This window comes from Cervus canadensis, chromosome 8 (assembly GCF_019320065.1).
Source record: "Cervus canadensis isolate Bull #8, Minnesota chromosome 8, ASM1932006v1, whole genome shotgun sequence".
NCBI classification, from domain to species: Eukaryota; Metazoa; Chordata; class Mammalia; order Artiodactyla; family Cervidae; genus Cervus; species Cervus canadensis.
The window spans coordinates 10126365-10154327 of NC_057393.1; the positions used below are offsets into that span (position 1 = coordinate 10126365).

General features: G+C 38.5%; 1 protein-coding gene across 7 annotated transcripts in view; it reads left to right on the plus strand.

The window, feature by feature from the left end:
- ATE1 (arginyltransferase 1) overlaps nucleotides 1–27963 on the plus strand; it is a 154448-nt gene that overhangs the window by 60369 nt on the left and 66116 nt on the right. For all 7 annotated transcript variants that reach the window (XM_043475259.1, XM_043475263.1, XM_043475262.1 and 4 more), the window contains 2 exons: nucleotides 8191–8372; nucleotides 15035–15134. In XM_043475259.1, coding sequence (XP_043331194.1) covers nucleotides 8191–8372; nucleotides 15035–15134 — 282 coding nt within the window. The remainder of the gene's footprint in view (nucleotides 1–8190; nucleotides 8373–15034; nucleotides 15135–27963) is intronic.

The window sequence follows — 27963 nt, forward strand, 5'->3', positions numbered from 1 at the left end:
GAGTGTTTGTGCCTCGTCATTTATTTCTCACAGCTACCTTTGAAGGTGCGTAGTTGTATTCCTGTTTTAAAACGCAGAAATGGATACTTTAAAAGAAGTTATTGTCTTGCTGAGATAAAATAGAAATTGTACAGTGAGTAGAGTTAGGGCTCAAACTGAGGTATCTTGATTATGAATCCTGGACTCAAGTCACTATGGCCTGCTTCCTTTCTGTTTGCAGTTTACAGTTTATAGACTCCTTCTCCATCTACATTGAAAAGTATGAATGGGGTCTTCCCTGGTGGCTCAGTGGTGAAGAATCTGCCTGCCAATGCAGGAGATGTGAGTTTGATCCCTGGGTCAGGAAGATCCCCTGGAGGAGGAAATGGCAATCCACTCCAATATTCTTGGAGTCCCATGAACAGAGGAGCTGGTGGGCTACAGTCCATGGGGTTGCAAAGAGTTGGACATGACCAAGCACACACACCTGCAAAAGATTTGCAGAAATGTTAAACAGTGCCATTCTTTTAAGTAGATTTTTTTTGGTTTTGGAAAATACAGTAATTCTTAAAGTATGTTTAATTAACATTTATTGGATTTATTGTTTTAAGTGAATTAGCAGGAACATATTTTTGGAACATATTTTGGTCCTTATATCTAATACAGCAAGCGTATACAGACACAGTTCAGTAAGTAGGAGTTCTCTGGGGTCCTCAGTTTTGTCAGTGTAAAAGGGTTTTGAGGCCTAGCAGTTTGAGCATTGCTGACGTCGTGATGCTGTTTCACTGACTCAGCACTGCTGTTACTTTCCCTTTCTCAAATAGTGTGTTTTCCTGCACGATCTGCCATTATCTCATCTGCTGTGTTTTTAAGAGTATTAACCATTAAAAGGCCTTAACTAAGTAAGGGGTTAAAGAAATGCAACGATCCCAAGAATTGAAGTAGAATTCTCAAAACACTCAGTAGAGACCAGTCAGTGACTTGGGAGGCCTCTCTAATACTGGGGGACGGAACCCCTTGGGGAGTTAACGGAGGGGACAGAATGATTTGGCTCTTTGTAACCTAGTGAAGGTGAAGGTGACAAATCTATGTTAGCTCATGGTTTAAATTTATAATAAAGATGATTTCTAGTTGCTACTCATTAACACAGCGGCCGAGAGGAGATACCCCATGTCCAAGGTCAAGAGCACACAATTGGACACATCACACGCTAGTAAAGTAATGCTCAAAATTCTCCAAGCCAGTCTTCAGCAATACATGAACTGTGAACTTCTAGATGTTCAAACTGGTTTTAGAAAAGGCCGAGGAACCAGAGATCAAATTGCCAACATCCGCTGGATCATTGAAAAAGCAAGAGAGTTCCAGAAAAACACCTATTTCTGCTTTATTGACTATGCCAAAGCCTTTGACTGTATGGATCACAATAAACTGTGGAAAATTCTGAAAGAGGTGGGAATACCAGATCACTTATCTTGCCTCTTGAGAAGCCTGTATGCAGGTCAGGAAGCAACAGTTAGAGCTGGACATGGAACAACAGACTGGTTCCAAGTAGGAAAAGGAGTACGTCAAGGCTGTATACTGTCACCATGCTTATTTAACTTATATGCAGTAGTACATCATGAGAAACGCTGGGCTGGAAGAAGCACAAGCTGGAATCAAGATTGCCAGGAGAAATATCAGTAACCTCAGATATGCAGATGACACCACCCTTATGGCAGAAAGTGAAGAGGAACTAAAAAGCCTCTTGATGAAAGTGAAAGAGGAGAGTGAAAAAGTTGGCTTAAAGCTCAACATTCAGAAAACTAAGATCATGGCATCTGGTCCCATCACTTCATGGGAAATAGATGGGGAAACAGTGGCTGAGTTTATTTTTTTGGGCTCCAAAATCACTGCAGATAGTGATTGCAGCCATGAAATTAAAAGACGCTTACTCCTTGGAAGGAAAGTTATGACCAACCTAGACAGCATGTTTAAAAGCAGAGACATTACTTTGCCAACAAAGGTCCATCTAGTCAAGGCTATGGTTTTTCCAGTAGTCATGTATAGATGTGAGAGTTGGACTGTGAAGAAAGCTGAGCGCTGAAGAATTGATGCTTTTGACCTGTGTCAAAAGAGTGTCTTCTCCAACACTCTTGAGAGTCCCTTGGACTGTGAGATCCAAGCAGTCCATCCTAAAGGAGATCAGTCCTGGGTGTTCATCGAAAGGACTGATGTTGAAACTGAAACTCCAGTACTTTGGCCACCTGATGTGATGGGCTGACTCCTTTTTTTTTTTTTTCTCCATTTATTTTTATTAGTTGGAGGCTAATTACTTTACAGTATTGTAGTGGTTTTTGCCATACATTGACATGAATCAGCCATGGATTTACATGTGTTTCCCATCCTGATCCCCGCTCCCACCTCCCTCTCCATTGGCTGACTCATTTGAAAAGACCTGATGCTGGGAAAGATTGAGGGCAGGAGGAGAAGGGGACGACAGAGGATGAGATGGTTGAATGGCATCACCAACTCAATGGACAAGAGTTTGAGCAAGCTCCGGGAGTTGGTGATGGACAGGGAGGCCTGGCGTGCTACAGACCATGGGGTTGCAAAGAGTCGGACACGACTGAGTGGCTGAACTGAACTGAACTCAACTCATTAACACACTTGTAATCAACAAGTATCCAAGTCACAGCACGGTGAAGTGTGTGGCTTGATCAAGTTCAGTGAGTCTGGGTTTTAAGGATACTATTGAAAGATTGAAGATCAAGTCCAAGAGTTCTGCTGGTTTCTAATTTCACAGATCTAAGTATTGTTCTTTCTGTTCTTATCTCCTTTGCTTTGTCCCTCAAACTCTTTGTGTTCCTTTCATGTTTTAAAGTATTACATAATTTGAATTTAGGGGTTGTGTTTGAGGGAAAGAAATTCTATTATGGCAGTTTTATGTCAGGTGGAATAATAGAAGGAGTACAGCAAAGCAGATTTAAAAAAAAATTTCTTTAACCATGCATTGTAACATTTTGTTTTTCATGCTGCTTTGTTTACTGACCTGGATAGATGAGGCATATTTAAGAAGCGAGTTTATTTAAAACTGTTTAAAAGTAGTTGATTCAGCACATGTATGTGTACATAGACGGACATCAAGTATGTTAGTTACATCAGCTCAGTATATGGTGTTGGACACTGCTATTTTTCAGACTTCCCCAGCCAGACGTGAGTGATCTGGGGGCTCTCTGGCTGTTCCAGCTGCAAAGAGGGCTGAGGGAATCAATATTTCAGGTTCAGTTCCAATCCATTTTCCGCAGCTGCCAAGTACTTGTTGAAAAGCTTGAAAGTATTGATTAACTTACCAAGTTGAGACTAGTAGATCGTTGTTAACAGTAGTGCTGAGGTCTCAGATATAGTTTTAGAAAAATAGCTTCGTATCTGTCTTTACTTGGAGTGTCTTCCATTTTTGAAATCTGTTTTTTAAAATTAGGTCAGTGAGGACCCCATGAGGGGAAAAGGAAATTATTTATGTTTTAATTGTCAGAAAGCATGATGGAAAGAAAAGGAGTACAGCAAAGCAGATTTTAAGAAAAAAAGATTTTTTTTAACCCTGCATTGAAGTATTTTGTATTTCATGCTGCTTTGTTTACCAACTTGGATAGATGAGAAGGATATTTGAGAAGTGAGCTTATTTAAAAGCATTTAAAAGTAGCTGATTTTCTTGTTTAGCATTGACTTAGGGGCTCGGAGGCCAGTTTGTGTGTCATTTATTAACTCCGTGGTTTTATGACCAGTTTATTGCTTAGTTGACTCCGGGATTTCTGCTTTCCTCAGGTGATGTGATGGGGGTCAGAGTAGGTAGTTTTTTGCTAAGTAATTATAAAACAGTCCCTATCTATATGAAATGCATTGCAGATAGGGAAGATACTAACACGTGGAACTGAGAGGTGGGAATAATGCCTGTGGTAGGACAAATTGGTCACGACTGGACTCATAGGAGAATGAACCAGTGGGAGATCCAGGAGATGCGAGAAGTGATGAAGTTTGAAAACTGAGAAGGTAATTGCAGTTTGAAAAAAATATTTTCAGGCCTAGTACAACATGTAGGGCTGATTTATATTTAGGGCTAACAGTATATCGGTTATTTATTTATTGAGAATGTGCTTATTGAGTCCGTACTTACTATGTCCTTAATAAATACGTTTTTAAATGAATGAATGAACACACTCATTTGACTTAGTGAGCCCTGGAATGACACACTAAACTGAACTCATGGGAAAATTTAGACTCGTTTCAGAGTCATCCAGTTAGCTTTGCCTTGGAGGTTTTCTCACACTTGACAGGCTCCGCACCTTCCCCATCATGAACTGACAGTTTGTTTCTGTCTCTGTGTCACTGCAGTGGTTGCTCTCCTGCACAAATATTTCTAAAGACAGAGAGTTCATTCCTGTGAGCCTCGGGGCTTATATTTAAAAGACGGTTTTCATAAAATTCTATGATATGTAGGAGTTTATTTTTTATTACTTAGTTGGAACATTCTAAGAGGTGATTAGATTTAGAGGATTGGCATTAATTCAGGTGTTGCAGATGCAATAGGTTAATATCCTTTCTGTTTTCCTTTTGTATAATACTTCTGTTTGCTTATCCCTTCTGCTCTTCAAGCTGTATCTGTTTCTAGAGAAATAGTTATGATTTTTTAAAAGAGCGATGCCATAAGTGACAGTGAATGCTAAAACCAGGGTTATTATAGTCGGTAGAAGCACTTAACAGGTTAAAGATATGTTTACTGTGCAAGCATCATTTTAACTACAGCATGGGCAGTTTTAGAAATCACTGATGTTGCTAGCACCATGGTAGATGTTCTCTTCTTTCTAACAGTTACTCTCCCACCCCTTTCCCAAACTGTGCTTTTGGGAAAGAAGTCACTGTGTGCAGCCCCCACTGAAATAGTAGTGAATTATGCTTCCCTCACTTTAGGCAGTGTCTGCATAAGCTTTTTACAGTTCTGCCTGGGAGATTGGTCTCTTCCTCCTCATGTATTAGTTTCTTCAGTCATTTATATCAGTGTGGACTCATGGACAGTTTCTGCTGTACAGCAACGTGAATCAGCCATTTAATTTGCTCATTTTTAAAGCGCACTCTTCATGTTGTAAAATTCTGTGACTTTTAACAAGTGCATAATGTCATGTTTGTGCTACTACACTATTATATAGAACAGTTTCATCCTGTAAGTCCCCTGGACTACATCTGTTCATCCTTCCCCATGCCCCCAATTTCTTGGCCACCACTGATCTTTTACTTTCTCAGCCATTTTGCCTTTTATAGAATATAATTAGAATCATATAATCTGTCACATTTTCACACTGATTTCGTTCACTTAGCAATAAGTATTTAACGTTTCTCCATTTTGTTTGTTTGGCCGCCAAGCATGTTATCATCTAGAAGTTTTGCATTTTGCATAGTCTATGATCCATTGTGAGTTAATTTTTTTCTTTGGAAGATGTAAGGCCTGTAACTAGATACTGCTTTGTTTTGGCATCTGGATGTCCATGTCATGTCTGTACCATTTTGCATCCCCACCTTCAGTGAATGAGAATTCCTGTTGCTCTGCATTCTCACCAGCATTGGATATTCAGGTTATTGGATTTCAGTTATTGTAATAGTTGTGTAATACTGTTTTTTTTTTAGATTTCAGATTCCTAACAACAAATGATATTGAGCGTCTTTTTATTTTTTGAACATCTTTTTGTATTCTTGTTTGGCATCTGTACATCATCTTTGGTGAAGTGTCTCACTAGATATTTTGCCTGGTTTTTAATTGGGTTGTTTTTTCGTTGTTGAATTTTAAGAGTGCTTTTTTTTGAATACCAGTTCTTTTTGAGATATTTTGCAAGATTTTCTCTAGTCAGTGGCTTGCCTTTTTATTCTCATAACAATGTATTTCACAGACTCGACGTTTTTAATTTTAGTGATGTCCAGCTTGACAATTATTTCCTTCATGGATTGTGCTTTTTGGTGTTTTATCTAAAAACTCATCGCCATAGCCAGGGTCTCCTAGATTTTTACCTACATTATCATCTATAAGTTTCGCATTTTACATAATCTGTGATCCATTGTGAGTTAATTTTTTTTGAAAGGTGTGAGATATGTGACTGGATACTGCTGTTTTTTGCATCTGGATGTCCAGTTGCTACAGTACCTTTTGTTGTACAGACCGTTCTTTCTCTCTTGAATTATCTTTGCTTCTTTGTCAAGGGGCAGTTGACTATATTTATGTGGACTTTGTATTCTCTTCTGTTGTTTCATTTGTTCGCTCACCAGTATCACACAAGCTTGATTATTGTGGCTTTGTAGTAAGTCTTGATGTCAAGTGGTGTCAATCTTCCAACTTTGTTCTTCAGTCTTGTGTTGGTATTCTGACTCTTTTTCCTTTACGTATAAGCATTAGAATTAATTCGCCAGTATTCACAAAATAAGTTGCTGGGATTTTGATTGAGATTGCATTCAGTCTGGAGACTTAACTTGGGAAGAACGGACATCTCAGTCAAAATGAACATGTACTATTTTCCATTTGTTTATGTCTTTTTTGATTCCTTTTTGTCATAGTTTTGTAGTGTTTTGCATATGGATTATGAATATATTGTTAGATTTATACTTAGGTGTGTAAATATTTTTGGTGATTTTTTTAAATGGTATTGTGTTTTTAATTTCAAATTCTAGTCATTGCTTGTATATAGGAAAGCAGTTGCCTTGCATATCAACCTTGTGTCCTGTAATCTTCTTGTAATTGCTTATTTGTTTCAGTTTTTGCTGTTGATTCTTTGAAATTCTCTACATAGTATGTCATGTCATTTGTGAAACAGTTTTGTTTTTTTCCTTTTCAGTGTGTATGAATATCTTTTATTTCCTTTTCTCATATTATTACACTAACTAGGATTTCCAGTATGATATTGAATAGAAGTAATGAAGGAGGATATCATCGTCCTGTTCCCTATTTTAGGGGGAGATAATCCAGTTTCTTACATTTGAGTATGATGTTAACTGTAGATTTTTTTGTATATGTTCTTTACAAAGTTGATGAAGTTTCTCTATTCATAGTTTGCTGAAAACTTTTAGTCATGAATGGGTGTTGGATTTTGTCAAATGTGTTTTCTCTATCATTATGATCATACTTTTCTTTTAGCCTATTGTGATGGTTGGATTACATTAATTGCTTTTTTTTTTTTTTGAATTCTTTAATATTTGAACCAACCTTGCATACCTGGGGTTAATCCTACTCTGTCATAGTGTGTAATTCTTTTTATACATTGTTGGGTTTGATTTGCTAATATTTTGTGAGGATTTTTCCTTCTGTGTTTATGAGATACTGTTACATAGTTTTCCTATCTTGTAATGTCTTTTTTCATTCTACAAACCTGCTTTTTTCATTCTACTTCATTCTCTTCTAGCCTTTTTCCATATACATTCTCTGTGACTTGGAGTGTGTGAATATGATACACAGGTTTTGTTATTAATATATTTGTTCATTTAAATTGTTCATCTCTAACATCCATTCAGTCTCTGACAAAGCATTTTCTTATGGTGCTCCATAATTTTCATTGTATGGTTTTCATTTAATAACAGTTACATTTAAATTCATGTTGAATTTTAAAATGAGAAATATCATAAACTATTTACAGAAAATGGTTATATTTTGCAATCTCTAGATTTCTTTAGGAAAAATTTGTGGGATTTTCTTCTGTGGGATTATAGGTACATTAAAATAATGGTAAGGGGGATACTTTCATTATCCTTTGGCTAATAGGGAGAAATGTTATAGCTCTTTGTGCTTGCTTAGGAACTTGTATCTAAAAAAAATTATGAGCTCATATGCCTTATGAACACAAGAGTGGTCACAGACCAGGCCTGGCTGGCAGCTGGGGATAGTTCTCCTGTTCGCACTCACTTTTATGTTCTCCATCTTTCTCTCATTCATCATTTCTTTCCCAGCTTTTGCATGGAACAGAAAAAAATAAGTTGAAAAAAAAGTTAAATTGATTTTTCTCTGTTGTGTTGTTTCATCAGTGTTTCTACAACTGAAAAGTTTTGCAGGATATGACTCTTCTGAGAGAAGAGAGTGGCGAAAAAGAAGAAATTTTAGGAGTTACTCAGCTGAGTAAAATACAAATAGAAAAAGTTAATTATTAATATTTTTTAATATAAAGATAAAAGTGACAAGCTGTTTCTATGTCTGCTTTTTCACAGACAGAGAATTCCCCTAATGGACCAGATTGTGGTTATGGCTCCTTTCACCAGCAGTACTGGCTTGATGGGAAGATCATTGCTGTGGGGGTGATTGACATTCTTCCATACTGTGTATCATCTGTATATTTGTACTACGATCCTGATTACTCATTTCTGTCTTTGGGTGTCTACTCTGCGCTCCGGTAAGATTGCTTTTGACAATTGTAATGCGTCATATAGAACTTCAAATATTTCTTCATTTGATTATATTTTATTATATAACTAGAAATTCTCTTAGGTAGTACATAATTTGTTGCTCTTGTAGTCTCTTGTATATTCGTATTTAGATATAACACTTTTAGAACTGTGCCACAACGTGTGTGCGTGTGTTGCTTCAGTAGTGTCCACGACTCTTTGTGACCCCGTGGACTATAGCCCACCAGGCTCCTCTGTTCATGAGATTCTCCATTTCCTCCACCAGGGGATCTTTCTGACCCAGGGATCAAACCCACGGCTCCTGCATTGGCTTTTGTCTGGTGGTAATTCCCTAGCTTTTTGAGGTGTCCATCTTATCTAGTGTTTGAGAAGTCATTGAGATGCTTTTGCTGTTTAGTTTATGCATTTATTTATTAAGCTCCCCTGTCAGAGCCACTCAGTGGTTTTTAAATGTTACATTATTTATATATTTTTTGTCATCCCTATTTTGTGTGTGTATATATATATATTTTATGATTAATTAAAGGTTTTATGAATCTGGCATAAATGAACTAAAGCCCTCTGAGTCTGTTGGAAGCAATGTACAATTATATAAAGTATATAGAACAGGAACAGGGGAGTCCCTGACCATTGACCCTATGATCTCATCCAAAGATGGTTTCCTTTTTATGTCCATTGCTGCAAATGTATGCAACATAGCACACATGTTTTTAGGTGCATTATCCTGATGATAAAAAGAGTGGGATCTTGTCTCATGAAAATAATATTTTTATTTTTATTCCTGCCTGTCTTTGTGTATATGCGATAGAGGAAGGAGGAGGATTGAGAATTATTTTTCTGTTGTTTGTCTGGGAGCTTGTCTCTTGTTTCTCCCTGTTGTCACTGAATCACTTTTTTCTCTTTGTTTTTCCCATTGTTTTTTCTGATGGTCACGATTTTCACATCAAGGTAAAACATACTTTGAGATTATTTTATTTATTGTATATGTGCTTTTCTCTGAATTATAAAAGTAGCAAGTTGATTTTTTTAAAAAAATCACTAGTTGACTTAAAAAGAAATACGGTCCATAATTGATTTTTTATGTGTTTTTCAGTGGCCCACATATTGATATTTTCAACATGACCTGACCTGTCTCTCAATACCATAGTATATAGCAAATTTTAAAAATACAGTGTTTACAACAGATCCCTATAATAATCTTTTATTTTTCTTATTTATTTAATTGTATTTTGTATAAAACTAAGTAAAAACTATTCAGGACTGTGGTATCTTTGTGACTCTGTGAAATTAGAACTGATTGTTTAAAAGCATTCTTATTTTGTAACTTTGGAAGTGCATATTTCAGAAAAGATACTTTTTCTTTGTACCAGAATTATTCAGTACTTTGAAATTATTGCCATTTTCTTCCTTTATTTTTTGTGTCTCTAACTTTACAGTGTGTAGCTGTGGATTTGTCTGGACTTCTCAGATCAATATTAAGAATATTTATTCTTACAGAATAAATCCCAGCCTCTGTATGAAATATTTTATTTCTCAATGAACAAAGAGATATAGAAATCCTGTTGCATTTGAGGTAGCAAATAATCAGCTCCCAGAAAAAATTGTTTCCAGCAGTCTATTTGCTGCTTGATCGAGGTCTTGAGAACTCTGGAGCTGTAGAGGTTTGAGGAAGTAGCAGAGGAACCTGCGGAGCATGAAAGTTGGGGCCAGTGGAGGGTGAGGAGATTGCCACTGCATCGCAGCCTTGCAGTACTCTGGAGAATCTCAGCTGCTGAGTTTATAGAAGAGGAGAGGCAGCCAGCAGATTGACATTATGAGGCGAAGCTGGGGAGAGTAGGTTACAAGTTACCAATTCTGTTATTGATGTCAATGTGTTTCAGTGAAACCTGTTAAATTTTTCCTCCATTTCTTCAGTTTCTTAAGCAATCGTACAGTCAGTATAGAGTTTCTATACTTTAATTTGTAATCAAGTATAGATTTGTATGTAAGCTGGTCTGCAGATTTTAAAAACGTTTGAATTGGGGTTCATGAGCATGGAATTTATTTACTTTTTCTTTTTTGGCAAGATGAATTTTAGAAGTGTAATTAATTTGCTTAACAGATGTTTGAGCACAGTCTATGTCCTGGAAGTGCGTAGATGTGAATCAGACACTTCCAGCTTTGTTAAAGCAGACAGTAAATTAAAAAACTGACAGCAGAATTTTAGAGACTGCTTTGTCTATCTAGCTCGAAGGAGTTCATGTTTGGCTTCCCTGGTAGCTCAGATGGTAAAGCGTATGCCTGCAATTCGGGAGACCAGGCTTTGATCCCTGAGTTGGGAAAATCCCATGGAGAAGGGAATGGCAACGTACTCCAGTACTCTTGCCTGGAAAATCCCATAGACAGAGGAGCCTGGTAGGCAACAGCCCATGGGGCCACAAAGAGTCGGACACGACTGAGTGACTTCACTTTCACTTTGCCTTTGTCCTATAACAAAAATAAAACTGTGGTAGTGGGCACGAGGCCCTTTTTATATAGGGTGGTCAGGAAAGCCCTCTCTAGCCAAGAAAGAATAAAAAGGAGCCAGCTATGTGAAAATCTGAGGATAGAAGTCCAGGTCAAAGGTAGCAAGTCCAAGTGTCTTGAGGCGGTTGGAATGAAGAGAAGGCAGGCCTTAAGGGCTGGGATGCAGGATAGGATCTAGATAGTGCTGTGTAAGGAGGGCAGCCAGGCAGTGGTGTTGAGGGGCAGATGGAGAACGGCTTACAGGTGACAGTAAGGAGGTTCAGTTCAGTTCAGCTGCACAGTCGTGTCCGACTCTTTGTGACCCCATGGACTGCAGCACACCGGGCCTCCCTGTCCATCACCAGCTTCTGGAGTTTGCTCATACTCATGTCCATTGAATCGATGATGCCATCCAACCATCTCATCCTCTCTTGTCCCCTTCTCTTCCTACCCTCAATCTTTCCCAGCATTAGGGTCTTTTCAAATGAGTCAGTTCTTCGCATCAGGTAGCCAAAGTATTGGAGTTTCAGCTTCAGCATCAGTCCTTCCAATGAATATTCAGGACTGATTTCCTTTAGGATGGTTGGATCTCCTTGCTGTCCAGAGAACTCTCAAGAGTCTTCTCCAACACCACAGTTCAAAAGCATCAGTTCTTCCGTGCTCAGCTTTCTTTATAGTCCAACTCTCACATCCATACATGACTACTGGAAAAACCATAGTTTTGACTAGGCAGACCCTTGTTGGCAAAGGTCTATTCTATTTAATATGCTGTCTGGGTTGGTCATAGCTTTTCTTCCAAGGAGTAAGCAATTTTAATTTCATGGCTGCAATCACCATCTGCAGTGATTTTGAGCCCAAAAAAATAAAGTCTGTCACTGTTTCCCCATCTATTTGCCTTGAAATGGTGGGACCAGATGCCATGATCTTAAGTTTTCTGAATGTTGAGTTTTTAGCCAACGTTTTCACTCTCCTCCTTCACTTTCATCAAGAGGCTCTTTAGTTCTTCTTCGCTTTCTGCCATAAGGGTGGTGTCATCTGCATATCTGAGGTTATTGATATTTTTCCCACCAGTCTTGATTCCAGCTTGTGCTTCATCCAGTCCAGCATTTCTCTTGATGTACTTTGCATATAAGTTAAATAAGCAGGGTGACAATATACAGCCTTGACTCACTCCTTTCCCGATTTGGAACCAGTCTGTTGTTCCATGTCCAGTTCTAACTGTTGCTTCTTGACCTGCATACAGATTTCTCAGGAGGCAGGTCAGGTGGTCTGGTTTTCCCATCTCTTTCAGAATTTTTCACAGTTTGTTGTGATCTACACAATCAAAGGCTTTGGCATAGTCAATAAAGCAGAAATAGATGTTTTTCTGAAACTCGCTTGCTTTTTTTGATGATCCAGCAGATGTTGGCAGTTTGTCTCTGGTTCCTCTGCCTTTTCTAAATCCAGCATGAACATCTGGAAGTTCATGGTTCACGTACTGTTGAAGCCTGGCTTGGAGAATTTTGAGCATTACTTTGCTAGCATGTGAGATGAGTGCAATTGTGTGGTAGCTTGAGCATTCTTTGGCATTGCCTTTCTTTGGGATTGGAATGAAAACTGACCTTTTCCAGTCCTGTGGCCACTGCTGAGTTTTCTAAATTTGCCTGCATATTGAGTGCAGCCCTTTCACAGCATCATCTTTTAGGATTTGAAATAGCCCAACTGGAATTCCATCACCTCCACTAGCTTTGTTTGTAGTGATGCTTCCTGAGGCCCACTTGACTTCTCATTCCAGGATGTCTGGCTCCAGGTGAGTGATCACACAATTGTGGTAATCTGGGTTGTGAAGATCTTTCTTGCATAGTTCTTTTGTGTATTCTTGCCATCTTTTCTTAGTATCTTCTTCTTCTGTTAGGTCTATACCATTTCTGTCCTTTATTGTGCCCATCTTTGCATGAAAAGTTCCCTTGGTATATCTGATTTTCTCGAAGAGATCTCTAGTCTTTCTCATTCTATTGTTTTCTTCTATTTCTTTGTACTCATCACTGAGGAAGGCTTTGTTATCTCTCCTAGCTGTTCTTTGGAACTCTGCATTCAAATGGATATATCTTTCCTTTTCTCATAGAACTGTTCAACTTCAGCTTCTTCAGCCTTACTGGTAGGGGCCTAGGTTTGGATTACTGTGATATTGAATGGTTTGTGAACAGAGATCATTCTGCCATTTTTGAGATGGCATCCAAGTACTGCATTTCGGACTCTTGTTGACTATGATGGCTACTCCATCAAATGGCTACTCCATTTCTTTTAAGGGATTCTTGCCCACAGTAGTAGATACAGTGGTCATCTGAGTTAAATTCACCCATTCCAGTCCATTTTAGCTTTCTTGATTCCTAAAATGTTGATGTTTACTCTTGCCATCTCCTGTTTGACCACTTCCATTTTGCCTTGATTCATGGACCTAACATTCCAGGTTCCTATGCAGTATTGCTCTTTACAGCATCGGACTTTACTTCCATCACCATTCGCATCCACAGCTGGGTGCTGTTTTTGCTTTGATTCCGTCTCTTCATTCTTTCTGGAGTTATTTCTCCACTGATATCTAGTAGCATATTGGGCACCTTACTGACCTGGGGAGTTCATCTTTCATTGTTGCTATCTTTTTGCTTTTTCATACTGTTCATGGGGTTCTCAAGGCAAGAATACTGAAGTGGTTTGCCATTCCCTTCTCCAGTGGACCACGTTTTGTCAAAACTCTCCACCATTTATCTAAGTGTGACATCAACCCAAAGTGAGGTTACCTCACCTGATTAATGACTAATAAAAGACTGCTTAGAGTGCTCTGTGGGTTTATGGCGGGCAAGAGTGGAAACTGGAAATCTGTTTGGAGCTTGTTAGAATTGTCCAAGGGAGCCATAATGGTGGCTTGGACCAAAATATCTGAGGTGGGGGTGGTGAGAAGTGGTCTGATTCACGGTATTTGGAGATAGAGCCAGCTGGACTTGTTGATGGGTTGGATACAGGAGGTGAGTCTTTAAGGATGACTCATAGGGTTAGAGCCTGAACAGCTTAGGGGTGGAGTGGTGATGCAGTTCACTGAGATGAGCAGGGCTGAGTGAAGGAGGGCTGGGCAGTCCTCTTTAGAGCTGGGTGGTCCTGCATTTCGGTATCAATGCTTTCTTCCCTGGTTTGAACTTTGAGAGTGGATTAGTTTTAGAAATAATAGGATCTCTTCTGATTTAGCCTCATAATGTTAAGTCTGTTTGGATTTAGAAATACTTTTGTTGTAAAGTTGAACTTTTAGGGTATCAGCCCTTCAGTGATTTAAATCTGAGCTTGCAAAATGCACAGACTATTCCCTTAAAAAATAAACCTCTCCTTGGATATCAAGCATCCATTGCTAATAAAAACAAAGAAAAAGAAATTAAAACCTTTGGGAAACAAACATAAAAACAAAACAATCAACTGTTCTCATACTTCAGAAATGTCCTGAAGTTTTGCTTAAACTTCTCCAATGCAGGCGGTCATTCAGTTGGGCAAATAGGATGGAATTCTGTGCCCAGATTTCTCCGGATACAAATTAAAACCACATCAGGCATAGGCATTGCTGACAACTTCTTTGTTCTATTAATCCTTGCCTGTGTCAATAAGTAGAGAAAAAGCAGTGAGATAACATGTTTTCCTGCTCTTTGGTTTTAGAGAAAATAAGAGAGTAACATCTGGACACAGGAAAGAGTAACATGTTATATATAGTTGAAAGTGTTTGCATGTAAAGGGTCATAAGAACATTCTTACTGAAATTTGTTGGTTTTTGAGTTTTCTAAAATTTATTGTACTGTTTTTAACCTGATATACCCAGTCTTTGAGAACTCCAAGTGATAATGAATAATGACATGAAATTATATTAAATAGGTCTTTGTACTTTATGCCATTTGAGTTTTTATACACTGCTGTGTCCAGTAAAGTGCAGATCAGAATTTTGGTGCATTTGCTTAAAATAATATGTATTTTTTGGTGTCTCTTTAGTAAAAATCATCTTAAAGTGTTTTTAAAATTGTTTTTCTTGCAACACTTGGGTTTTTTTGATAGTTTAATGTCAGATTTGATCAAATATGTTACCAAATTAAATAGTACTTTGAAATTGGAACTAGATTTAACTGTACTTTCATCTTTATTCTTCTTTTGGCAGAGAAATTGCTTTTACTAGGCAACTTCATGAGAAAACACCTCAACTCAGCTATTACTATATGGGTTTCTACATTCATTCATGTCCCAAGATGAAATATAAGGTAAAGTTGATTTTCACATGTGTCTTCTGTAGATTCAAGTTATGAAAATTAGTGCTTTTGTAATTTCTCATCATGTTCAACATGATTGTATATTTTAATGTAAATCATGAATTATTTTTAACTGTGTCTTAAACTTTTCATAGAATCTAGCTTCTTCATTGCTTAAAGCCGTGCCTGACAAATAGGTACTTAGTATTTATTTAATATAGGTTAATCTGTAGAAATTCACTGAAGATCTAACAATCCCAGCTATTCTAGGACTTCAGTAAGGCCCTGCTTACTTGGGATAGCACAGTAATACCCATTAGGAAATCTACCTTCTTAAGGTACATCCTCAAGGTATGTATGTATGTATGTGTGTGTGTGTGTGTGTGTGTGTGTGTATGTATGTTTAATGGGTTATTTTTGGAAATTGAACAGAGCAGTTATCTTCAGAGGAAAATATATTCATATGCATTAGAATATTGCATGTATGAGTATGATTCACATTTAACTGCTGCAGTTACATTTGCTGCTGTTTTATTTAGAGTATTTCATACGTCTCCTATTGTAATTAATAAGCTCAGTTACTTTGTCAACCCTAAAAAAAAATATATATATATATATACATACACACACACACACGTGTCTTCTTTATCCATTCTTCTCTTGATGGGCACTGAGGTTGCTTCTGTATCTTGGCTATTGCCAGTAATTTTGCAGTAACATAGGGATGCATGTATCTTTTTGAATTAGTACTTTTCTTTGGAAAAATACTCAGGAGTGGAATTGTGAGATTTGTATGATGTTTCTATTTTTAATTTTTTGAGGAAGTTTCATACTGTTTTACATAATGACTGTACCAATTTGCATTCCCACCTATAGTGTCTGGGGGTTCCCTTTTCTTTACATCCTGATCAACACTTATTTGTTGTCTTTTGGTAACAGCCATTCTGACAGGTGTGAAGTGATATCTCATTTTGATTTTTATTTACATTTCCCCAACGATCAGTGATGTTGAGCATCTTTTCATGTGCCTGTTGACCTGTATGTCTTCTTTAGAAAAACGTCTGTTTAGGTCCTCTGCCCATTTTTTAATTGAGCTGTTTGTTTTTTGATGTTAAGTTTTATGACTCTCTTTAATGAAACTCTTTGATGCTTTCTAAGTATTAGTAGCCCGCTGTAAAAGTATAAAACAGTATAAAGGAACAGACTACATCTTGCCCACCATAATAACAGTAACCAAATAACCTCTGCTCTACTTGGAGCACTGCTTTAAGCTCTGAAGATATGAAAAGATTTGAACATGAACCTTCCTCTTAAAACTTGTAATATAGATGAAGATTGCAGGTATTTTATGTAAAATCAGGTCAGTACAGTGGTCTGGTAAGTGGCCTAGGAGTCTGTAGGGTTTGCTGCATAAGGTATGGAATAGGGAAGGGTTTAACTACAAGGGAAGAGAGACCCCCAAAAGAGAGTTGGTATGACGGGGAAGCACATTTCATGGAGAAGGAGCATTTAAGTAAGAATTAATAGGTGACAGTGCCATACATATTCATATAAAAAGGGGGGGGCAGCCAGTCAGTTAGTCTCTTTTGTAGCTGTAGCTGTTATGAGTGTTTTGGGGCCCTGTCTGCTGTTAACAATGTACATAACAGTGTAACTATAATAAATATTAATTGGTTTATATATAAAATATGTTAATAGTGTTTTAAGGAATAACTCAGAAGCAAAATAAGTTCATGAATTGGTAACTTTAGTTTGTGGTTGTGTATAGTGCTTTTAACATGGTAAGAGATATAAATGTTAGGTTATTAGAAATAATACCTAGTAATGTTTGCTAGCAGTTCCCAGTGTTTTAATATTCTCTTCAGGCTAAAGTTCTTTGTAAATACAGGCGTACCTCAGTGATACTGTGGGTTTAGTTCCAGACCACCACAATAAAGTGAGTATTGCAATAAATCAAGTCACATGAATTTTCTGATTTCCCAGTACACATAAAAGTTATACCATACTGTTAAATGTGCAATAGCGGTATATCTAAAAATACAATGTATATACCTTAATTAAAAAATACTTATTGCTGAAAATGCCAGCCATCTCCTGAGTCTTCATCAGTTCGTGATCTTTTCACTGGTGGAAGGTTTGAATTAGCAAAATGTGACACAGAGGCACAAAGTGAGCAAATGCTGTTGGAAAAACAGTGCTGATGGACTTGCTTTTTGACTCAGGGTTTCCTCAAACTTCAATTATAAAAAAGCACAGTATCTGCAAAAAGCAGTAAAGCAAAGTGCAATAGAAGGGTGTATGCTTGTATTACTAAACTTGATATCTCTTAATTATTAAGCCATTTTTAATTACTCATACTAGTGAATAAAAAATATGAAGATATTGGGAGTATTTTAAGAATAACTTTTTTAGGAATCTCACCTTTGCTTTTCCACATCCCCAATATTAATATCTTTTGGAAATTTGGGAACAGTATTAAAACCTGTAAAACTAGAGTGCAGCCCTGAGTGGAAAAGGCAGGTAATGGGAACACTCACTGTAACCATTCAAAGCAAAACTTTAAATATTTGTGAGATAATATCATAATGATAAAATATTGAATATTAATTTTGTAAAGCCAGTGTTTTCTTGGCATGGTGGTTTGAACACTTTTAGGTCCTCAGTATTAAAAACATGGTGTTTTTAATTTTTGTATTTTTAAGAAAATTGTTTTCATTGCATCATGATTGAAAATAAGTCATTTTAAGTAACTGAAGAGTAAAAATATTTTCAATTCAGTTAAGGATATTTTATTATATTTTGAGCAGATCAGAACCCTCAGTTTTGAGAGAATAATACAGATGGGAATTTTCAACCAGAAAATTGTACTGTTTGAAATTTTAAGATGGGTATCGGTCCAAGCATGAATATTTCTCGTTTCAAGTTGACGGTGTAAAACTAAAGACCAATAAAAGATAACTCACAGAAAATGACTAGTTAAATTAAATGACTATTAAATGACTAAATGACTATTAAAATTTTTCTCACTTAGAAGATTGAATTGAAGGTAAATTTCACATATTACTGTAATAGCTAAAATTATCTTCATTCTTAGAGCATAACTAAGTTTTCAGGGATTAGTAGTGACATGTTTTTAGCTGTAAAATATATGGTGGAAAATATATAGAAGTGGTTTTTACCTGTGGAAAATTCTGAAAGAGATGGGAATACCAGACCACGTGACCTGCCTCTTGAGAAATCTGTATGCAGATCAGGAAGCAATAGTTAGAACTGGACATGGAACAACAGACTGGTTCCAAAAGGAAAAGGAGTACGTCAAGGCTATATATTGTCACCCTGCTTATTTAACTTAGATGCAGAGTGCATCATGAGAAATGGTGGGCTGGATGAAGCACAAGTTGGAATCAAGATTGCGGGAGAAATATCAATAACCTCAGATATGCAGATGACACCACCCTTATGGCAGAGAGTGAAGAGGAACTAAAAAGCCTCTTGATGAAAGTGAAAGAGGAGAGTGAAAAAGTTGGCTTAAAGCTCAACATTCAGAAAACTAAGATCATGGCATCTGGTCCCATCACTTCATGGGAAATAGATGGGGAAACAGTGGAAACAGTGTCAGACTTTATTTTTTTGGGCTCCAAAATCACTGCAGATGGTGACTGCAGCCATGAAATTAAAAGATGTTTACTCCTTGGAAGGAAAGTTATGACCAGCCTAGACAGCATATTAAAAAGCAGAGACATTACTTTGCCAACCAAGGTCCATCTGGTCAAGGCTATGGTTTTTCCAGTGGTCATGTATGTATGTGAGAGTTGGACGTGAAGAAAGCTGAGCGCCGAGGAATTGATGCTTTTGAACTGTGGTGCTGGAGAAGACTCTTGAGAGTCCCTTGGACTGCAAGAAGATCCAACCAGTCCATCCTAAAGGAGATCAGTCCTGGGTGTTCCCTGGAAGGACTGATGCTGAAGCTGAAACGCCAGTACTTTGGCCACCTCATGTGAAGAGTTGACTCATTTGAAAAGACCCTGATGCTGGGAGGGATTGAGGGCAGGAGGAGAAGGGGACAACAGAGGATGAGATGGCAGGATGGCATCACTGACTCGATGGACATGAGTTTGAGTAAATTCCGGGAGGTTGTGATGGACAGGGAGGCCTGGCATGCTGTGATTCATGGGGCCACAAAGAGTCGGACACGACTAAGCAACTGAACTGAAAGAAAGAAGGAATATATTTTAAAATAGGAGTGTTTCTAATAACTAAGAGTGGTCTCTTAGGTACCTGGTATACACTAGATGCTGGGAATACAGCTGTTAATACAGTATAGATGTGGGCTCTGATCTAACAGAGGTTACACCCGAGGGGGCACGTACTTGTAATCCAGGACATAAAGTGGCACCAAGCAACTGTACCTGAAACTAGGATAATGTTTCATTTGGGTTTTCTGGTATAGATTTAGATGTATTAAGTTATAATCTTCACCATATAATGCATTTATAATGTAGGGCAAATTAAAGTATTTAACAGGCTTGAAATACACCAAGAGCTGGTTTTACCTGTTCTCTTTTATTGACTAATGAGCTGTCCTGAAGACATGTTGAAATGAAGAACCTATCTTTTTGTGTAGTAGCGACCATCATTTGATAGATGGTTTCCAGAGCTTTCTGTCATAGTTCCTGTATCCGGTACCCTGTTTGTGTGTGTTGCTCCATCCATCAGAGGTACATTCTGTCTTCCTCACCATGGATTGATCTGGCCTTGTGACCTGCACTGACTAATAGAATAGCACAGAAGTAACTGTCTGAGATTTCAGGCCCAGGCCTTAAGAAGGACAGTGCAGACAGCTTTTGCTTTCTTGGTCTTTGAAGCCAGTCATCATGTATACGGTCCAAATACCCTACTGGCATGAGAGGCCACTTGAGAGGCCTCAAGCCATCTTGAATGTTTCAGCTCCAGCCAGGCAACTAGCTGAATGCCAAGCAACTAGCTGAATGCAGCTGCCTGATTGAACTGACAGATAGGGGCAGAAGAACCACCTAGCTGAGCTGTTGCCAACTCACAGAATCATGAGGTGTAATTAATTGTTGTTTGAAGCCTCTTAAGTTTGGGGTGGTTTTGTTATTCAGCAGCAGATGACTGAAACACGTGATACAGGGTGGAAATGAGTAGATACAGTTGTAGATTTCCATGCAGATGAAAGTCATTCTGTGTTGAGCTGTGCAGACTCATGTCCTGAGTTGAGCTGAACTGATCTGTGAAGTTGCTGACAGGTCAGTGTGAGAGAGTTTTGGCAAAGTTACTAAATTCACACGTGTGGTCATACCTACAGATGTGCCTCCCCACTTGGCTTACAAGAATTCATCTTCATACAGCATTTCATTTAATACCCAGACTTGGGCTTACAAGGCATTTGTTAACATGATGACACATTTTGAGTTTGCTTGTCTTGCTAATGTTGAGCACTGCAGGATGAAAATCGCCACGTGGTCGTTTTGTAGGTACATAGATGACATGTGTTGCTGTACAGCCTCCTCTCAGAGCACTTACGGTTTGCTGGGTGATAGCAGTCCTGTTCTTGTGCGTAAGGTTCTCTAAAATGCATTGTTACTAAATTATTTTGGTTTTATTGTTCTCTCTGTGTAATATATTTTACACAGTGTGTATATTTTAGACGTATTTATATTTTACACAGTGTGTATATATACACACTTTATTTTATTTTATTTTTTTTTATTTTAAATAAAGGTATTTTTATGTAAACTGTACCTGGTCAGATGGGTTTTGTCTGTGGCCATAGTCTTAGAAGAAGGCACAGAATAGTCACAGAGGAACTTAATGAGGGCTGGAAAATAGTTAGAAAAGAAAATTGTCTTGATTTGTTGTGTTGTCATTGCTCACTTTAACTGTTACCATAATTGTGACTGTTTTAATGGGAGGTGGTACTGTTTTGGCACAAAACAGTTCTCATTTGGAGACTCCGGACCTGGCTGAAATGAATGGAAGTTATATCTTCAACTTAGGAGAGTTCCTCCTTGGAGGAACTGTCCTGCGGAGTCGGGGTGGATGGGATGGTTTTCTGGCTTCTGTCGTCAGTGAATGCTTGTCGTCTTTGTCTGCTCCTCTCACAGTTCCAGGGTGGTTGCTGGCCTTCCAACGTCATGAGCCATCAATGGTGACTAGAACCAGAAGAGATGATACTCTCCTGTGCCTTTTTTTTTTTTTTAAATACAACTTTTAATTGTGATAAGATGTACATAACAAAATTTATCTTAAGTATTTTTAAGTGCACATTCCAGAAGTATTAAGTATATTCATGCTGTTGGTACAACCATCACCACCATCCATCTCTAGAACTCCTTTTACCTTGCAGATCTGAGACTCTGATCCCATTAAGCAATAGCTCCCCATTCCCCTAGCTGTATTATTACTAATAGCTTCGCATTCCTCTCTCCCCCAGACCCTGGTAACCACCATTGTGCTTTCTGAGTTTGACTCCTCTAGGTTCTTCATATAAGTGGAATCGTACATTGTCTATCTTTTCGTGACTGGCTTATTTCACTTAGCATGTGCTCAAGGTTCATCCATGTTGTAGCAGGTGTTGGAATTTCATTCCTTTTTAAGGCTGAGTAATATTCCATTTTATGTATATGCTGCATTTTGCTTATGCATTCATCCATTGATGGACACTTGGTGTGCTTCCACCTTTTGGATGTTGTGACGAGTGCTTTTGTGAACGTGGCTGTACAAGTATCTGTTCAAAATTTCTTCTCCATGTTGTCCCTCAGACTGCAAACGTAAGGCCATTCTGTGATCTGAAGGAGCTGTTTTGACTGAGCTCTATCCAGATTTGTGTGCAGGCCAACGTAAGCAATGATTCAGGCAGTCCGCTTTGGTATCATGACATGGCCAGACATCAGATAGCTGAAACATCAGAAGGAGTTCAGAAGTGTCAGAAAAGGAACAAAAGGCTAATTCATCAGTGATTAATCATTCCTAAAATCAGTGCCTTGGCTTGACTGCGGTCAAACAGCACTTGTGGAATTCTGTAGGAGTTTGCCTAAAAGAAGGTGGTTATTGTTATAAAAGCACCTAAAATTTAAAAAATTGGCATTTACAGAGCTGCATCTGCAGAATCCGGTACTGCTGAGATCCCCAAGCTCCCAAGCTTTTCAAAGTTTCCTGACCAGACAAATTAGCAAATGTTATTTTACTGCAGTCTTGTAACCCAGGCCGACGTATTTGAGTAGTTGTGGTAGTGACTTTGCTACTGCTGGTTTGAAAGAAATACAGATGATCTCATCAGTTACCCATAGCATAGAATAAACCACTCAAATTTTTGATTCAGCATCTGTTTTTCTTGATGTTAAAATAAGTGTCCAGTGAACTAAATGTGGTCAGAAAAAATGACCACAGAGTAACTAGTAAGGGATTTCTGACGGCTCCTCCAGGCAGTAGGAGGTAAAAGAATGACACGCTCATCACGTATTCTTGTTTTTAAAGTTGTCACACGTGGAATTTTGCCATATTAGAGTGAAAAGTATGGTCATGTGTTCTAAATTGCTCATTGCAGATGAGAAAATTAACGCTCAGTGTGATTCCTGCCCAGAGTTTGCTTTAATTCACATTTTATAATTTTAGCAAACTCTTGAAGGAGAGTTTGTAAGAATTGAAATTCATATAACTGGCATTGTTTATCAGACTTAGAATGCAGTATGTATAACTTTTTATTTTGGAGAAACCTAAAATGCTTGCATATTAAGTAAAAGTAAACTTTAACTGGTGCTTCCCTGGTAGCACAGTTGGTGAAGAATCTGCCTGCGGTGCAGGAGACCTGGGTTCAATCCTTGGGTTGGAAAGATCATCTGGAGAAGGAAATGGCAACCCTCTCCAGTATTCTTGCCTGGAAAATCCTGTGGACAGAGGAGCCTGGCTACCGTCCATGGGTCGCAGGAGTCAGACACGACTTAGTGACTAAACCACTACAAAGTGGAAGCAGTGACAGACATTAACTGGGGAATAAGAACACTGTTGATCAATACCTGATCTTTCCCATCCTTCTCCTCATGTCTGTTTCCACAGTGAATTGGAAAGCTTGGTACAGAACCTGATTCCTAACCTTTGAAAAACCTGAATCACCTTTGGAACTTATCAGAAATCCTCAAGCTTGAGTTCTGCCCTGACCTACTTGTTTGCCATCCTCCTTTGCAGAGCGCTGATCTCTGACTCCCCGTGCCCTTCCTTCCCACCTGAGCCTGCGTTTCTTGCATCTGAAAGGGATCTCACTCATCCCTCCTCCCTTTCCAGACCCAGCATGGGCACCTGCTCTTCAGGGAAGCCTTCTCTGCGTCTCCCACCTGGGCCCCTCCCCACTCCACCTGTGGAGAACCACCTGGGTTCTGGGACCTCTGGTCCTTGCTCAGTGCTTCCATCTGTGGCTGCCCTTCTGCTCTGCTGCTGCAGGTGCGCTCTCAGCCCGTGTTCATGGAAGGCCTGCTCTGTGTAAACCATCACGCTAGATGCCAGGGCAAGGGGAAGGGGATCACACGTGGTCCCTGCTTGTCAGGTCCTTGAGCAAACTGTGTCTTACCTGTCACTGTCCCCAGGGCCTGCCAAATCCATTGGAAAGAGAAGGTGCTCAGTGAGTTTACTGACACGTATGACATGTGGAAGGCAGGCACCCACCTGCTCAGTTAAAACCTAGAAGTGGAGGAACGTAAGTAAGGGCTGGCTTACTCTGGAGGCCGTTCTCGTAGAGACACTGAGCTTCGGGAAAATCTGAGTCCCATCTCAGAGTACAGTTTATACTTTCCATGAATTTCCTGTCTGTAGTTGTTTCTTTTCTAAGTCAGCCTGTCATCTGAGTTTGATGTTTATACGGAAAAGTATACTGTCCTTAAGTGTACAACTTGACAGATGTTCACATGGTGACGACACTTGTGCAGCCAGCACCAAGATCGACACAGAACATTCCAGTCTCCCACAAACCTCTTTCCTGTTCCCGTTGATTGTTATGTCACCCCCAAAGGCAATCGCAGAAGACTAATCATGCCTGTTTTTATGCTTGACAGGAATGGAATCACTTGGTGTATTTTAGTTTGTGATTGGCTTGCTTCACTCAGGAGTATGTTTGTAAGATTTACCCACATGCTTGTGTGTACAGTGTGTGATTGGTTTTCACGCCTTTATGCTCATTCTGTTGTGGTTGGACTGTTTCTAGGTTTTGGCTAATATATAACTGCAACATTGAGCATTTCTTACATGTCCCTTCATTAACATGTGTCTGCATTTCTCACACGTATAGACCTAGGTGTGGAATTACCAGATTGAAGACTGTGGGAATATTCAGGTTTAGTTCATACTGCCTAGCATGTTTTTAACTGATTATACTAACTTATACTCTCACCAGCAGCAGACCTTCTGATAGGTGTGTAGCAAGGGTGATGCATTGTGGGTTTAATTTGCATTGCTCTTGATGCTGAGCATCTTGTCATTTTTCTGTTGGCTATGTGTAAAGGATCTGTTCGTGTCTTTTGCCCGTTTATCTCTCCGGATGTCGATCTCCAATAGTTGTACACATTCTTTATGTATTCTGGGTATAATCCTTTGTTGCATAAATAATTTTACAGATATCTCCTTCCACTCAATGCTTACCTTTTCTTTCTCTGATGAGCAGAAATTTCTAATTTTCATATAGCCTGGTTTGTCTTTATTGCTTTTGTGTCTTGTTCAATGGAAATCTGCCCACCCTGTGACCATGGAAATGTTTTTTTGTATTTTCTTCTTTTACCTTTCACAATTCAGTAATCTGTCTGAAATTGATTTTTGTGTATGGTTGAGTCAGGGGTCAAGACTGAGTTTTTTCCCCCAGCTGTATAATTTTAGTTTCTTAAGGGTGCTGTCCAGCACATACTAGTTTAATAAACATGTCAGTTATTTCCATCATTATATTTGTGTTACGGCAAAATATCCCAGCTTTACCTTTGTCAAACTTAGCATTGATTCCATTAAATAACCAAATTCCTCACTTAGAATTATATTGGTCAGTCCTACAGGGAATACTTGACTTAAGTATGAATGATGTGCAGGTAAATCACTTCCGCTTGTATATTTCTTCCAAATAAGTTTTAAGAATAAAAGCTGTGGAGAATCTCTTTAATTTAAACAGGATGATACACTGTATGGAAATTCAGTTAGAATGATTACAACACAATGAAAAGCTTTCTATTTTATATTTTTTTGAAAAGCTTAATAGTTGTAATATTGAACTTCATTTGGCAGTCACATCCCATTTTATCATTTGCCTCTGTTATTGTTTATGTTATATATATGTGAGTGTATATATATATGCTTGATCATACAAAAGTTTTAAATTTTTATATAGCCTGATTTACTAATCCTTATCCTCTATGGCTTCTGGCTTCAGTATCATGCTTTAAAAATACCTTTTCCTCCCCCATGTATTAAAACTGTTATATCCTTCTCTTCTTTTCCCTTTGTAAGATTCATCTTCGGTTTGTTTCCACTGTGAAATGCTGCCTGACTCTCCTACGTACAAGTATGTGTTTTCATTGCAATGTACATACACCTGACACGCACTGCGCTGTGTTAGCTGCTGTTGCTACCCAGTCACTCAGTCGTGTCTGCCTCTGCCACCCCGTGGACTGCAGCACGCCAGGCTTCCCTGTCCTTCGCTCTCTCCGCAGTCGATGATGCCATCTAACTTTCTGTGTTATAACTACTTGTTTTCCTGTCTCTTTTGACTCTAAACTTCTTGAAAGATGGAGTTTGAGCTCATTTATTACTTACTGTAGCAGCAACCCCTGATTTATAGTAAATGTTCAGTATATCTTTAAATGGCTGGATGGAGATAAAAGAATATTGAATAATTTGATTACGGGTTAGAGGGAAAGTACATATCTACGCCAAATAAAGTGGTCCCGTTTGGGATTTCTACAGGATAGATCTTTTTATAACTTTGGCAAGGTTAGTGAAATGTAAGTTTATTAAAATGTTTACTTTTAGAATAATGAGAAAGTTGCTTTGTTTGAATTGTCAGGTGAACAGTGAAGGTACTCTTGAATTTCCTTTTTTCTTTAAATTGACAGAGCATTGCAAATAATTTAAAACATTCTGCAATGATAGTGCTGTATAAATGTGGTTTATATTTGAATTAAAAGTTTATTTTTAAATTGATTTAGAAATTTATCTACTTGAATAAAGTTAATAATTTGTAAAATCAAATAATACAGTATAAATAATTTTTTCTAGGAAATATAATTATAGATTTTGATAGTTATATAAGTGTATAACCTAAATACTATTTTAATTAACATTAATTTGTTTCATGACCTAACTTTGATTGAGTTCCTATTTCCACTTATCCTAAAATAGTGGTTCTCTATCAGGGGCGATTTGTGCCCCTGTCCCCACCTTATCTCATTTCTGAAAACTTTGATTGTCCCAGTGGAGCCAGTGGGGTATGGGTATGTATGCTACTGGTATTTTGAGCCAGAGAATTCTTTTTTGATGTGGACTGTGTATTGTAAGGCTAGGGATGCCTCTAAATATTCTACAGTACACAGTCCCCAGCAAAAAAGAATTCTCTGCTCAAAATATCAGTGGTGCTAAGACTTGAGAAACCCTGTTTCAGGGGTTACCTACTTGCCATTGAAGTCTGTAGGGCTTTACAGTTGCTGAGTTACTGCAGGTAATTTGACTACTGCTGTCAAAAAGGAACTGCCAGAAAGATTAATTTTGGGCTCACCATAACAGTCTTGAAATAAACTATCCTGTATGACACACCAGAGAGAAGTTTCTCGTGTCTAATTCATGACCCTGTGCAGCCATAAGCTTATTGATGACCCCAGGACTGTCTTAAATTTTCTTTAGGGGCTTATGTGTGGCCTTTATGTCAGCTTAAAGGTAATTTAATGTTTCTGTACAATGCGATTTATCTAGCAAATCTTGAGGTCTGTTACAAGGAGCAACAGAAACAAGTAAGGTTAAAATTTCCAAAGTGCGTCACTTTGTTGTCTTAGTTCTGATGTGCATGGTAGGGTCTGTCTTAAGTATTTATAAATTGTTTTGTTTTTCTTGCTTTGTAGAAAAAGAGAGAAACTTGGCATCTTCATAATAGCCAAGTGAATTGCTGTCCCTGGCAACAATTTTAGTACAAAGAGCAGTGTTGGCTTATACATTTTTGGATGGGCAGTTATAGTCCTTTTCAGCTTAAGTGGCACGGGACTGTTTGGCGCATCCCTTGCTCCTGGACTGCACCCTGGTGTGGTTGGAACTAAGCTGTTACAGAGAGGCTCATGCGTAGAAGTGTTTTTTGTTTTTCTTGCCTAGTATTCTACCTTGGTGTTGATGTGAGAATAAAACCAGTTCTCACGCTTCCTTCCCCCACACCTCCAGGGCTCCCTAGCACAGCTCAGGTCTTCTTTCCTTCTTAGATTTATACATCTTCTCCTGGGTCTCATATCTTCGTTCTGAAGAAAATAAGGCAACTGTAAGATTTTTACGCTTGACCTTTTTATTTCAGAAGCCTTCTTGTCTAAATAAGTGGCAGCAGCTGAAGGGCAGCAGACTTGAGAAGCGTAATTATCTTAGACAGCAGTGAGGTGACGGGCAACAGTGAGAAGCAGAGGAAGCCCCGTGTCTACTGCTGGAGGACCTTCCCAGCAGTACCCCACTGTCCTCCCTCTCATGCTCAGCCTCAGCCATGGAGTTGTTCGAGGATGATTTACGCTGTGTGAGAATTGTTTTGCTAGGAAATCCATGGTCTCTCACACGGTTCTCTTAGATGCACCTTTCTTTGGTTGGTCTTCAGGGGTTCCCTTCTCTT